The sequence below is a fragment of the Epinephelus moara genome, chromosome 12 (genome assembly GCF_006386435.1).
Source record: "Epinephelus moara isolate mb chromosome 12, YSFRI_EMoa_1.0, whole genome shotgun sequence".
Taxonomy (NCBI): domain Eukaryota; kingdom Metazoa; phylum Chordata; class Actinopteri; order Perciformes; family Serranidae; genus Epinephelus; species Epinephelus moara.
In genome coordinates, this window is record NC_065517.1 from 41,022,850 (window position 1) to 41,035,008 (window position 12,159).

The 12,159-nt window shown below is 42.7% G+C and overlaps 1 protein-coding gene across 1 annotated transcript; it reads left to right on the forward strand.

The window, feature by feature from the left end:
- The first annotated feature begins 224 nt into the window (after window positions 1–224).
- On the forward strand, window positions 225–6,376 carry vrtn (vertebrae development associated). Its single transcript, XM_050057475.1, has 3 exons — window positions 225–391; window positions 3,020–3,351; window positions 3,462–6,376. The coding sequence occupies exons 2-3, from the start codon at window positions 3,040–3,042 to the stop codon at window positions 5,226–5,228; spliced, it is 2,079 nt and encodes a 692-aa protein (XP_049913432.1). The 5' UTR covers window positions 225–391; window positions 3,020–3,039; the 3' UTR covers window positions 5,229–6,376.
- Window positions 6,377–12,159: the final 5,783 nt, after the last annotated feature.

Consider the following 12,159-nt stretch of genomic DNA (forward strand, 5'->3'; position numbering starts at 1 on the left):
ATGTAGATAAAAGCTAAAAGCACTGATACCTGTTGCCTTACAAGTCTGCCTCTGTGTTCTGATGGCCCTCTGACACATTGGCTTTTGTTAACACTTCACATTGAAATTGACCCTGGCTGTGAGGAGGAGGAGGGGGAGGAGGGGAGGAAGGAGGTGTCTCTCGACGCAGAGACAAAAAAGCGAATCGACGATTAACACTTTCCTGCAGGGAGGTGCTGCTTATCGCTCCCACAAATCTCTCCACCGGCTCAGCGGAGGAGGACAGGACGCTCCGGAGCTGCACGCGCACAATGGACTAAAACTCCCGGAGAGAGATCAACACTATCAGCTGGACCCCGACACAAACAAGAGACTTCCTTTGAGTGCCTTTCTTCAGTCTCTGGACATTCAGGTGAGAAGTTACTTTATCTTAACATCGTTTTACGATTCAACCGGAGGGATTTGTTCATTTTAATTTAAGATGCGCGCTTCATGTTCTTTTAAAGTACCGTATAAACTCCACAGCAACAGTTTAAACTCGGCAGGTTCAATTTAATGTTTGAAACTACAGAAACCTGCAAATAAATCACGTAAGGCCGGAAAACAAGCCAAAATGATTGCGCAGCACAAAGTAGGCCGTGCAGGTAATGACTTTGAATTTGATCTGAGATCAGTTTAAACAACCCGAGTCATATTCTGCAGCTAGTTTAACGTGAGAAAGTTGAAGCACGCTACAATTAGTGACTTCCTATTAAATGTGATGTGCTTTAGGGGTAACTTTAAAGGAACAGTGTGTAAAGTTTAGAGGATTCAGTGGTGAGGATTTCAGATTGAAACCAGCTGAAACTTAATTCCACAGATTTCCTTCTGTGTTTCTTGTTCAGGAGGAGTTTACAGGGAGCCGAATCATCCACTGAGGTCTCCTCCTCTGAGATCAGATCAGATCAAGTGATCAAAATCAGTAAAAACACAGAATGAAGCAGTTTCACGCAACAAATCAGTGTTTTTCTTATGAGGTTTGGTAAATAGGTAGTAGGGCTTAGCATGTGCTCACCTTATTTCTGATCCAGATATTCAAGAGGCTTTACTGGGAGCTGGATTATTTGCAGAGGCCTCTTCCTCTCCAAAACAACAAACCTGTTGATTTATACTGGTAAAAACACAGATTAAAGCAGACTGCATTGTTTTTTGGACACCACCTTTTTTCTCTGATAACTTAGATCAAGACATTTAGGAGGCATTTAATGTGAGCTGAATTATCAGCAGTGGTTTCTTCCTCTGAGATCAGGTCAGATCAGGTGATTTAAAGCAGTAGAAACACTATGAAGCAGTTTCACTTTACAAATCAGTGTTTTTCCCATGCAGTTTGGCATGTAGCAAACAGGGCTTAGTATGCGCTCACCGTATTTGTGATCCAGATTTCAGGAGATTTTTACTGGGAGCTGAATTTCTCGCTGAGGTCCCTTTCTCTCCAAAACAACAAACCTGGTGATTTAAATTGCTAAAAACAGAACAAAGCAGTTTCATGTTACAATCAGTGTTTCTCCTACACTGTTTGGCACATAGCAAATGGGTCGTTCGCCCAGTGCATGCTAATTTATACTCAGCTCTGTTCTCTGATAACTTGGATCAAGATATTCAGGTTTTTACTGGGAGCTGAATTATCAATAGAGGCCCCTTTATTTCCAAAACAACAAATGTGATGATTTAAACAAGTCAAAACACAGACTAAAGCAGTTTCATGTGACAAATCAGTGTTTTTCCTATGCAGTTTGGCACATAGTGAGTAGGGCTTAGTGTGTGCTCACCTTATATCTGATGCAAATGTTCAGGAGGTTTTTTACTGGGGGCCGAATTATCCGCAGAGGTCTCTTCTTCGCCAAAACAACAAACCAGATCATTTAAACTAGCAAAAACACTGAATAAAGCAGTTTCATGTTACAAATCAGTGTTTTGCCCATGCTGTTTGGCATGCTGCCCGCCCAGAGCCTGCTATGTGTGCACACCTTTTTCTGTGATAACTTACAGGCTATGCACTCACCTTATTTCTGATCCGGGCGCTCAGGAGGTTTTTATGTTATCTGCAGAGGTCTCTTCCTCCAAAACAACAAACCCAGTGATTAAAACTGGTTAAAACACTGAGTAGAGCAGTTTCACAATTCAAGCCAATGTTTCTCCAATGCTGTTTGACATGTAATAAAGACGGCTTAGTATGTTCTCGCCTTATTTCTGATCCAGATGTTCAGGAGGTTTTTACCGGGAGCTGATTTATCGGCAGACGTCTCTTCTTCTCCAAAACAAATGGCGGTTTAAACCGATAAAAACACTGAATAAAGCAGTTTAATGTTAAAAAATCAGTGTTTTTCTGAAGCTCTTATCACAGAGGGATTGCTGACTTTGGTGGCTAACTAAAAAACACAAATCTAGACCCAGTGTTTGGTTTGTCCGCTCTGGGCTGCTGTAGAAACATGCCAGTGCATCATGGCAACGTCTGTAGACCAGGAGTTGATGTAGACATAAACAGCTCGTTCTAAGCTAATGAAAACATGCCGAGTCTTATTTTCAGGTGATTATACACAAAAAAACATACTCATTATATTATATTCCATTCATGCCAATATATGCATCTTAATCCTTCACTCTGGACCTTTAAACAGCCGTTGTTGTTGTTGTTGTTGTTGTTGTTGCAGAGATTGAAACAAATTTTTTAAACTTTGATGGAACAGTTGAGTAACAGCAAAAATGCATTTCAGTAGTTCTTACAGATCAGTTTGATTCTTGACTGTGCAGGAATCAATCTGTTGCAGTGAATTAGGAACACGTGAGAAGTGTTTATTAACTGCAGCGGCAGTGTTTTGATTAAAGCTGCAGCTGTTGTTTGAGTGTGGATAGACCACAGTCATCTACATAATCTATTCTCCTGGTAACAAAGAACACGTTTCCTAAGCCTTTTCCCTTTTGTTTTATACCTCTGAACTTCTCAGAGTTATCTGAGCTTCCCTCTCCTCCTCCATTATCTTAACTCTCCTCTTCCCTCCAGCTCCCGTCACATCCCCAGGCATGATTCAGAGGAAGGAGGTGGTGCTGTCTGTGCTGGGGGAGCTCCAGGAGGCCACAGAGAGCTCCGGCCTGGATGCTCTGACCAGAGTGGCCCTGGAGGTGGATCGGGTCCTCGCTCCCTTTCAGCTGCCCGAGAGCCCCTGTCGTGATTTCCCTGAGTGGGTGGGTGTGGATGACACGGCTCATGGCCTGTACCCACCTGATGCACCCGTGGGCCTCCTGCCTCTGAACTGTAAGGGAGAAGGCAACCTGCTGTTTGATGCCGTCAGCATGCTGCTTGTGGGCAACACTGGACTCAGCTTGGAGCTACAGGTGAGCAGTGATTTTGGTCTCTAGGGTCCAAATGTGTTTCACTTAGAGCATTAATACAGATTCTTTCGAGCTGTGTCGTAGGACTGATTTCATTAATTTTGTCCCCACAGGTACGGACAGTTTTGGAGATGGTGCTGTGGAAGAGATACTACCTGTCTGGGATGATCGATTCCAAAATGATGCTTCAGGCTGTTCGCTTCAGCCTCTGCGCCGAAGAGTCTGAGGACATGCTCAACCTGCCTGTTACAGTCTTGGAGGCCATCTTTGACGCAGATGTCAAAGCGTCCTGCTTCCCGGGCTCCTACGCCAACATGTGGCACGTGTACGCGCTGTCATCAGTCCTGATGTTTAACATCTACTCCATCTACCCCATGTTCAACCACAAGATCCGACCCTATTTCAACCGCGTCATACGTCCAAGGACCTGGCCGAAAGACTGTGAGCCACTAACCCTGCACATCATGTGGTCTGGCGCGATGCAGTCCGAGTCCTTGTTCAGGCCGAACCACTTTGTGGCGCTAGCCCAGAGGAGCGACCTCACGTTTGGGAGCCCTGACAGCGAGCAGAGGGCGTCGCCGACCAAGAGCGAGGAGCTGCTGAACCAGGACTTGCAGCTTTCTTACGCAGGCCTGAAGGGAAAGTACAACATCACCAAGAGAACCTTCTACCGCTGGAAGAGGCAGACGCAGGAACACTGCAAAAAGTCTGCAGCCAGGTACGAGGCAAAGTATTTCCTGCAGGCCTGCTACTTGGAAGGGAAGCTCATCCCTCTGCACCAGTTCAAAGAGTTTTTCCCTGAGATCTCAAGGTCGTCGTACTACAACTGGAAGCACGAGCTCCTGAAATCCGGAGGAAACTTCTCCACCTCGTCGTCAACCGGAGAGATAAGTCCTGGAGAGAGCACGGAACAGGAAGCCTGGTCTTCACCTGAAGCGAAACAGGATGAGCCGGAGCACCACGACAGCGTGGCCAGTATGTTTGGCCTCAGCCTCGGCAAGCTGGATCTGGAGCGGGCCCAAAACGTAGCTCACATGCAGGAAGCTAAGCGCTGTCTGCAGAATTGCATCACCATGAATGCCTCCCTCCCCTTCAGGGTCTTCAAAAGAAACTTCCCAGGGATCTCCAGATCGACCTACTACAACTGGAGGAGAGAAGCTTTGATGTTCAACCGCGGTTACAAAGGGAGCGTCGGCAGCAGCGAGGACAGCTCAGACGCCGACAAGAGCAACAGTCCCAAAAGTCTGTCGCCAGTCCTGCCTAACACCAACCAGTTGTTTGCACCTAGAGCGAGAATCTGCAGGCGGAAACACAAAAGTTTCAGGCGGGCCTACATGAGTAAAAAACAGCTCAGAGATGTCGCAAAGCTGCACATCCAAAAGTCCAAATGGTCCCTGACCAAGTTCAGGCTCAAGTTCCCATCCATGTCCCCTTGTTTCTACTGGCTGTGGCGCAGCACTCAGAACCGCAAGAAGAAGATGCTTGTGTCCAGCGCAGTGATAAACCTCCCACAGAGTCTGGAGAACGCAGCAACAGAAAACAAGGTCACGGAGAGGAGTGTTGAAAGTAGTCAGCACGTGCATCCGTTTGTTGAGAATCCTAAATATCTCCAAACTTCCCCCATGCCCTCCTTTGATGCCCCACTTTCAAAGCACGCCCTTCACCACAAGGCACCCATAGACGAGCGGATGTTTGCGATGGATGTTGTGGCTCTGGCCAACTTCAAGGCCAAGGCCAAGCTGTTCCTGCAGCAGCGCTTCGAGGAGAAATCATTCCCCACATTTAAAGAATTCAGGTCTTACTTCCCCTTCACCCCTCGCTCCACATACTACATGTGGAAGCGAGCCTTGCATCACGGGGTGTCACTGGTTCATGGGTGACTAAACAAAGGGCTTTCTGACGCAGCACGGGAGCTCTGTTGAAGAACTTCTGGGCCCCGAACGCCTCACATCTCTCCTTCTGTGCATTTTACTTCAAACATACTACCTACACTATTTGACCTCATGTTCCAAAGACTGTGACGTACTCTTGCTTAGCATCTAAATGGTTTGTGTCCCCCCTCTGCCCCACCACCACAGCTCATTCCTCCCTCCTGGACATTTGCACGTGTGTGAAAAGACACTGAGCCGTGGGCCCGTTTAAACCCTGCATGTTGCCCTGCAGGCAGAAGGCAGTTCAAAGCTGTTGTTTGGTGGCTTTCTGTTTGAAGCCGATTCTCCTCCATTCTCCTTTTAATCCTTGCTAAGCATTGTACCCGGGGTCCTTTATTTTTTCACTTTTCATTGTAGTAAGATTCTTATGCCTTAAATGTATGTTTTTTGTTGTTGATGCTTGATATTAATCCGGGAGAATCCTGGTGTTTTTCTTTTTTTAATTCTTTGAATGTAAAGAGCAGCTGGGATTTGTTTTCAGAGATGAGTTTACTCCCTCTCGTTCAAACATCCTCTGCAAACAGGCTTCCAGTCATTTTTTCCTTTTCGATTATTGAATGTAAACACACTTTATGCACCAAAGTTTTCGGTAGTTTTGTCGAGGTTTACTACTACTTCAAAAATACCTCCTTTTCTACTGGTGATGACCATGATATTAACTGTGAGTTTTCTCACACTCACACTGTATTTGCACTAAAATAGTTCCCATTACACTGTTGAATGTCTTAACCATCGTGCACCCTTTGGTTAGGTTTCAGTGCTATCTAGAAATGTTTACAGGGTTTCTTTACATGGAAACTGAATATAAATGAAGATGTTTTATTTTTGTACAATCTTTCACTCCAGAGCTACCTACTGCCTCGGTATCGATATCTGTCTTGATAAGCTACGTTTGTCTGCTGCTGTTCATTAAATGAAGTTTGACCTCTCTTCAGTGTGTTCGCAGAGCTGCTGCTGTAACCACCCGAAACAATAGATCTTGGTTTACATCTGTACTTCCTGTATTTATTTTTATTTTTCATTACACGTCCGTTCATACTGGCAGCCTGCATTATAATCAGTTTGTAGGTCAAGAAATCTGTTCAATAAACCGTCGTCCAGCATCAATCATGTGCTTCAGTCTTGCTTCTTATTATCGTGGGTTATTTAATAATGGCACGTCATGTCAGCTCATTAAAGGCACAGTTCATCTCCAAGATGAGATTGTTTTGGTGTTGAAAAAGCTCAACATCAATGTCTCTTTCCAGAATTCATGACCTGGGGCCTGTATCACGAAGCAGGATTAATGTCTCAGCGAGGTAACTTCAGGGTTAACCCTGGGTTTTCGGTCTCATGAAGCCGGTTCAGTTCTTATCGGGGTAGATCACCATGGTAACTTACTCTGAACGGCTATCCTGCTCCGGAGCAGGGTAAGTTCAGGGTTGAATCTGATCCTATAAAAAGCACCACCCACTGGCCAATCAGCTGTTCAGAAAAAAATGACTCCGCTGACATTAAAAACATTAACATTAAAAAAGAAAAGAAAGCAACAACAACAGACAATGAAAAGACTGTTCAAAAAGGAGTGGAAAGAAGTGGAACTTTCATCCCACCCCTTCATAAGAAAGAAACTGATCATTTGCGGACACTTAATAGCACCATTAATTAGTGCCAACATTTTGTTTTGTTGGAGGAAATGATCCCTGTTAAAGATAATGGGCCTAATTGACAGCTTTGCTGCTGGAAATGTGGAAAGTAGCCTATCATGTCTACACTTCATGGTGTTTGAGGGATTTTCCTTTTTGTTTTTTAAAGAGGGAGACTAGGTATATTTTTGCGCAGCTGTTAATTTCTAACACAGCTCAATATCAGGATGATTTTATTCAGACTATCAATTTGGTGTTGATATGATTTAATTGTGGCGTCAGCTTTAAGCTTTATTGTAGCATATATAACGTTATGACAAAGAAGACCAATTTATCAGACGCAATGATGTTAGACGATAATTGTAATACACGCAATTCATCTGCGCAGCATTGATTTCATGGGATTCAAGGGTGTGATCAGTGTCAGATGTACAGGTACAGGTACTGTAGCTACTTGAACCAGTGATGAGTAATTTAACCTACACATCATTTTATTTGCTACCTTGTTTTGTCTTGATTTTTCCCTCTCTCCTCCTCTATTTCTTCTTTCCTGACCCGTTTTTTTTTCTTCTCTATTATGTGATTTCATTGATGTTTTGACAGGGGAATTTCTTTGATAAGCTTTTAGTGGCTTCTAACCTCTCCGGCACTTTTCTTTTTTTAACCTTGTAAATTTTATACTGTCTGTTTTTAACATTATGTGCAAATAAACTAATCTAAACTAAAGCTAAACATTATTCATCCCGTTATGCGTTGCTTTTCTCCTCCTCATATTTTAGTAGAATTAATCTCTGATCCTCACATGAGAAATACTTTTTTTTCCCTCACATACGGCGCTCTGTGAGGACGCTCAGTGACGCTACGCTTCTCTCATGATTGTGATTGGACCACTGCGTGCTCGTTCACAGCTCTTGATAAAGCAACCCGGGGTTGAGTTACCGAGTTGATATCCAGTGTCGTGATACCAATTATCCTGATTGCCATTGTTAGGGTTAGTCAACCCAGGAAAGGTTGATCTCGCTTCGTGATACAGGCCCCTGGTTACACAGACCTTGTTGTGAGCAGTTTCATGTAGGAACTATTTTCTTTCTACAGAACTACACCCACCCGAATAAGGCGAATCAATGTGCAGAAGGAAGCGTGCATCTACTCATGGACAAGAGGCTCTTGACAGCAAGAGATGTAAACATTAATGGCGTCCTCTTTGGTTGAGCTGTAGTGTTAGTTAGCTCAGTAGTGCTAGTAGGGCTGCAACGATAAGTCAACTAACGATTACTTGGCAGACAGAAAAATAATCAACTATTCTGACAAATCGATAAATTCTTAAAGTAACTTTTTAATGCAAAAAATGTCAGAAAATACGGTTTTCCTACTTCTCTCTGTTTTATACCATAGTAAACTAAATGTCTTTGGTTTTGGACTGACAGAGCGAGACATTTAAAGACATCAACTTCGACTTTCAGGAACTGGGACGGATATTTTTCACTATTTTCTGACATGTTTAAAACTGAACAAATAATCAGTTATAGAGAAAATAACAGGCAGATTAATCAAATAAAAATCAAACCAAAATAATCATTGGTTGTAGTCCTAAATGCTAGCTAAAAGTAGATGCATACTTCCTTCTGCACGGTGTTACAGTTGGTGGGTGTAGTCTAGTAGAAAGAAAATCCTACATGATGACATACCAGGTCATGATTTCTATAAAGAGACATTGATGTTGAGTTTTTGGTGCAATCTGGTTTCATTATACTGGAGAGAAGACAGACAACCTTACAGCTGATGTCTCCAACACTCTGCAACTTTTTTTTTTTTTTTTGTTCAATTTTTCATTTTGAGGTGAACTGTCCCTTTAAATTTTGCTTCCTATCGTCACTTGATCGCTGCTCCATTTCTTGAACTCACTCGTGCTCTCAGGTCGTTCACCCATTCTTCGTCGGGCTGTTTCTGGAGACCTGACAATGAATCTTACAAGAAGTCTTCAGCCCTCACCCCAGCAGTGATACTAGTGGCACTCTGTACTTGCTCACTGTGTGCGAATGATGATGTGAAGGGGTTGTAGCAGCCGTGAATTGTGCGTTAGACCCATCAGCATTATTCAACACTGTAGACTTCACCCGATACCTCCACAGTCTCCCAGCCAGCAGGCACTGTTTTGTCACTGGGAACTATGGCAGAGAAACTACATTTAGCCCCTGTTTACTCCAGTCATATGAAAGTAAGGTTTCTGGAAAGGTTCCTACAGTAGAAACTGGCTGTGAGGATAAAGAAGGTGAAGGAATCCACCTAATGGCATCCTCATTAGCTGAGCTGTCACATTAGCTAGCTTAGTGGTGCTAGGTGAGCTAGCAGTAGATGCACGCTTCCTTCCGCATGGTGATACAGTTGGCAGGTGCAGTTCGGTAGAAAGAAAATAGTTCCTACATGAAACTGCTCACGACAAGGTCTGTGGATTATCTTGAGTAACCAGGTCATGATTTCTGGAAAGAGACATTGATGTTGAGTTTTTCAGATGTATTTTTTTGGCACTTTGAGCTCCTAAAGCTGAGTGACATCTAGTTCCATTATACTGGAGAGAAGACAGACATCTCTACAGCTGATATCTCCAACACTCTGCAACTCACACCAAAACAATCTACATTAATAAATGACACTAAAGGTAAGAAGAAAATATGTCTTTTTGATTTTGGGGTGAACTGTCCCTTTAACACAGACCATGCTTGATAAACTGTTGAAGCCACCAGTTGTTTTATGCTCCACATTATCCAGAAGCAGCCGCTGAAATAAGTCAGGCAACTGTAAAACATCTGCAATTTTCCCAAATCAATTGCTCTTCCTTCCAAGCCGCTGCGCCCTTGTTCTGGCTCAAGTGATACCAATAAGCACTTCTAATCTTCTGCCCCATCTGTTGCATCTTGATTTGATTCTCTGGTGGGATAAATTAGACAGCTTAACACGTTGCACATTAGTGTTAAAGGTCTGCAGTACGTTATGACCCAGAAGACATGTGGGGCCTTGCCAAGTTAATTTGTGTTGACAGCCAGTGTGCTGTACAAAAGATAAAGAAAGAAAAGGAGCAGAATCACTGAGTGTAACCACATCCACATGTGCAAACAAGGAGGTCAAACCGAGCCAGCGGCGAAAGAATAGAAATGAGCTCAGAGACCAGTTTTGTGGTTTTTGCTCGCTGCCTTTTCTCTATTTAGCCATTGTGCTCATGTTAATGAAGGTAATGGTCAAGAGTAGGTGGGATGGAGTGCAGGGAGAGGGGGAGGGTTAATTGTATGCATGGGGATAGAGGTGTTGGAGATAAGGCCAAGAACATCCAAGAGTCTGGGGGGAGGGCTGGAGGTGTAGAGAGAGGGAAGAGGGGGAACCATTGTTTTGATTCCACCGACTGAACTACTTAGTGTATTTAGAGTCAAACGTTCCTGTGCTGTTTCTCTCAGTCTCCTCTGTGTCTACCTGCTCTGCATTTATTGTACTGTAGCTGCTCATGCTCAGGGACACACTTGATTATATGCCAATAACAGAGAATATGTGATTGTGTAGTTGAAGCTTCTCAAACTTGGTCCTGACATTGGCCCATCAAGCAGAACAAACCAATGAATGCTCCAAGGTGACTTCATTATTTAAAGGGAGAGTTATGAAGCATGTGCAAAATCCCAACAAGCACTCTTATGTCTGAGTATTTTTGTACAACATGCAGTTCAGTTTGACCTGCACTGAACCCAACTGTTGTATATTATATCCACACATGAGCAATGTCAGCTACAGTTACTGTTTAAATTAAGGGCCTGATTTTTTTTCCTTGTCTGATTTAACCCTTTGAAACCTCAGCAAAAAACATGGAGAGAAGGCAATGAGCAATGAAATAAATGACCCCAAAATCTGCAAGAAATTAGTAAAAAGAGAAAATGGAGAAAGAAGAAAAGTAGTTGAAAAATAATTTAATAAAAATTTAAAAAAGAAAGAAAAAAGTTATAAACAAATAAGGAAACGACCTGAAAAAAGTGTTTCAGAATTCTAATAATTCTGTACCATATTTTTTTCCAGTTTAAAAAAAAAAAAGAAGTAATTTTTGAAATCTATTCTTTTTTTTGCAATTTGTTGGACATTTCCTACAAAGTTGCTCATTGCCTTTTCCCCCATGTTTTTGAAAGCAATTGCACTAATTAGCTCAGGGTTCAAAGGTCTAAACACTTGGGAAAGACGTCTGGCAGCAGCACAAGAAAAGTGATGTCGCTCCAAGTTTCAGAGGTGTTACAGGACAGTTTCCCAATTTTCAAATTTGTCCTGAAACAGCACTCACATGCCCATGTGGAAGTCAAGGTGAATTTATTTATAGTGCACATAGCTACACACTATACAAGGACATTTAAATATAATCAAAAACAGTAAAAAACAAAACAGGCAAAATAAGAGAACATAAAAACAAGAAGGTGTGTGTCGTTAGTTCAAGACCAACTAACAACACAAGCAGTTGTCTTTTAGGAAGTCATTGTTTCCCTAACCCTCCAAACGTCGGTCTTAGGCAGCGAGCCGTCACTGGGGATAGTGTCATAAAAAGCATGTTTTCACTGAAACATTGCTGTTTTTCCCGCCACAATAGTGCCCCCAAAACTGAGTGTTTAAACATGATCTTTTCCTGACCTTAACCAGCTGGTTTTTGTGCCTAAACATAAACACACGTTATTTAGTTATTTATTTGGATCCCCATTAGTCACTACCAAGTTAGCAACTACTATTTTTAGGGTCCACACAAGCAAACATTACTTCATAGAGGAAAACAAATACATAATTAAAAATCCAAGGAAGAAAGAAACAAAACACAAACAAAAAACAGGAAAACTACAAAATAAAACAAAAATGAACCAAAAAAACAATATATTTAACACTAAAATGTCAGAAATAAGTGGCCATTTTAGTGCGCCTAGGTGGCGCTACAGAGCACATTTTGGCACTTTAGGGGTTCATTTTTTCATTTTATAAAATTTTTCGCCAGGTCTGACATGCGTGCCAATTTTGGTGAGTTTTTGAGCATTAGGGGGTCAAATTCCAGCTCAAAGAGGCGGCGGAAGATGCTGTGCAGCGATGGGTCGGGTCCGGGCATTTTTAGGCAATTCTGAGCAACAAGCAGAAGAATTGGAAGACATTTAGGAATTTAGCAACACAATCTGCTTTTTGCATCAGCTGAGGCTTGAACTCACAACCTCTGAGACTAAGAATCAATTTCTATCTCACTGAGCTAATTA

Bases quoted from the DNA above. Each gene is read 5' to 3' on its own strand.
- vrtn (XM_050057475.1), top strand. From the start codon at position 3,040: ATGATTCAGAGGAAGGAGGTGGTGCTGTCTGTGCTGGGGGAGCTCCAG. The intron at 3,352-3,461 runs GTGAGCAGTGAT...TTGTCCCCACAG, and splicing joins GACTCAGCTTGGAGCTACAG to GTACGGACAGTTTTGGAGAT.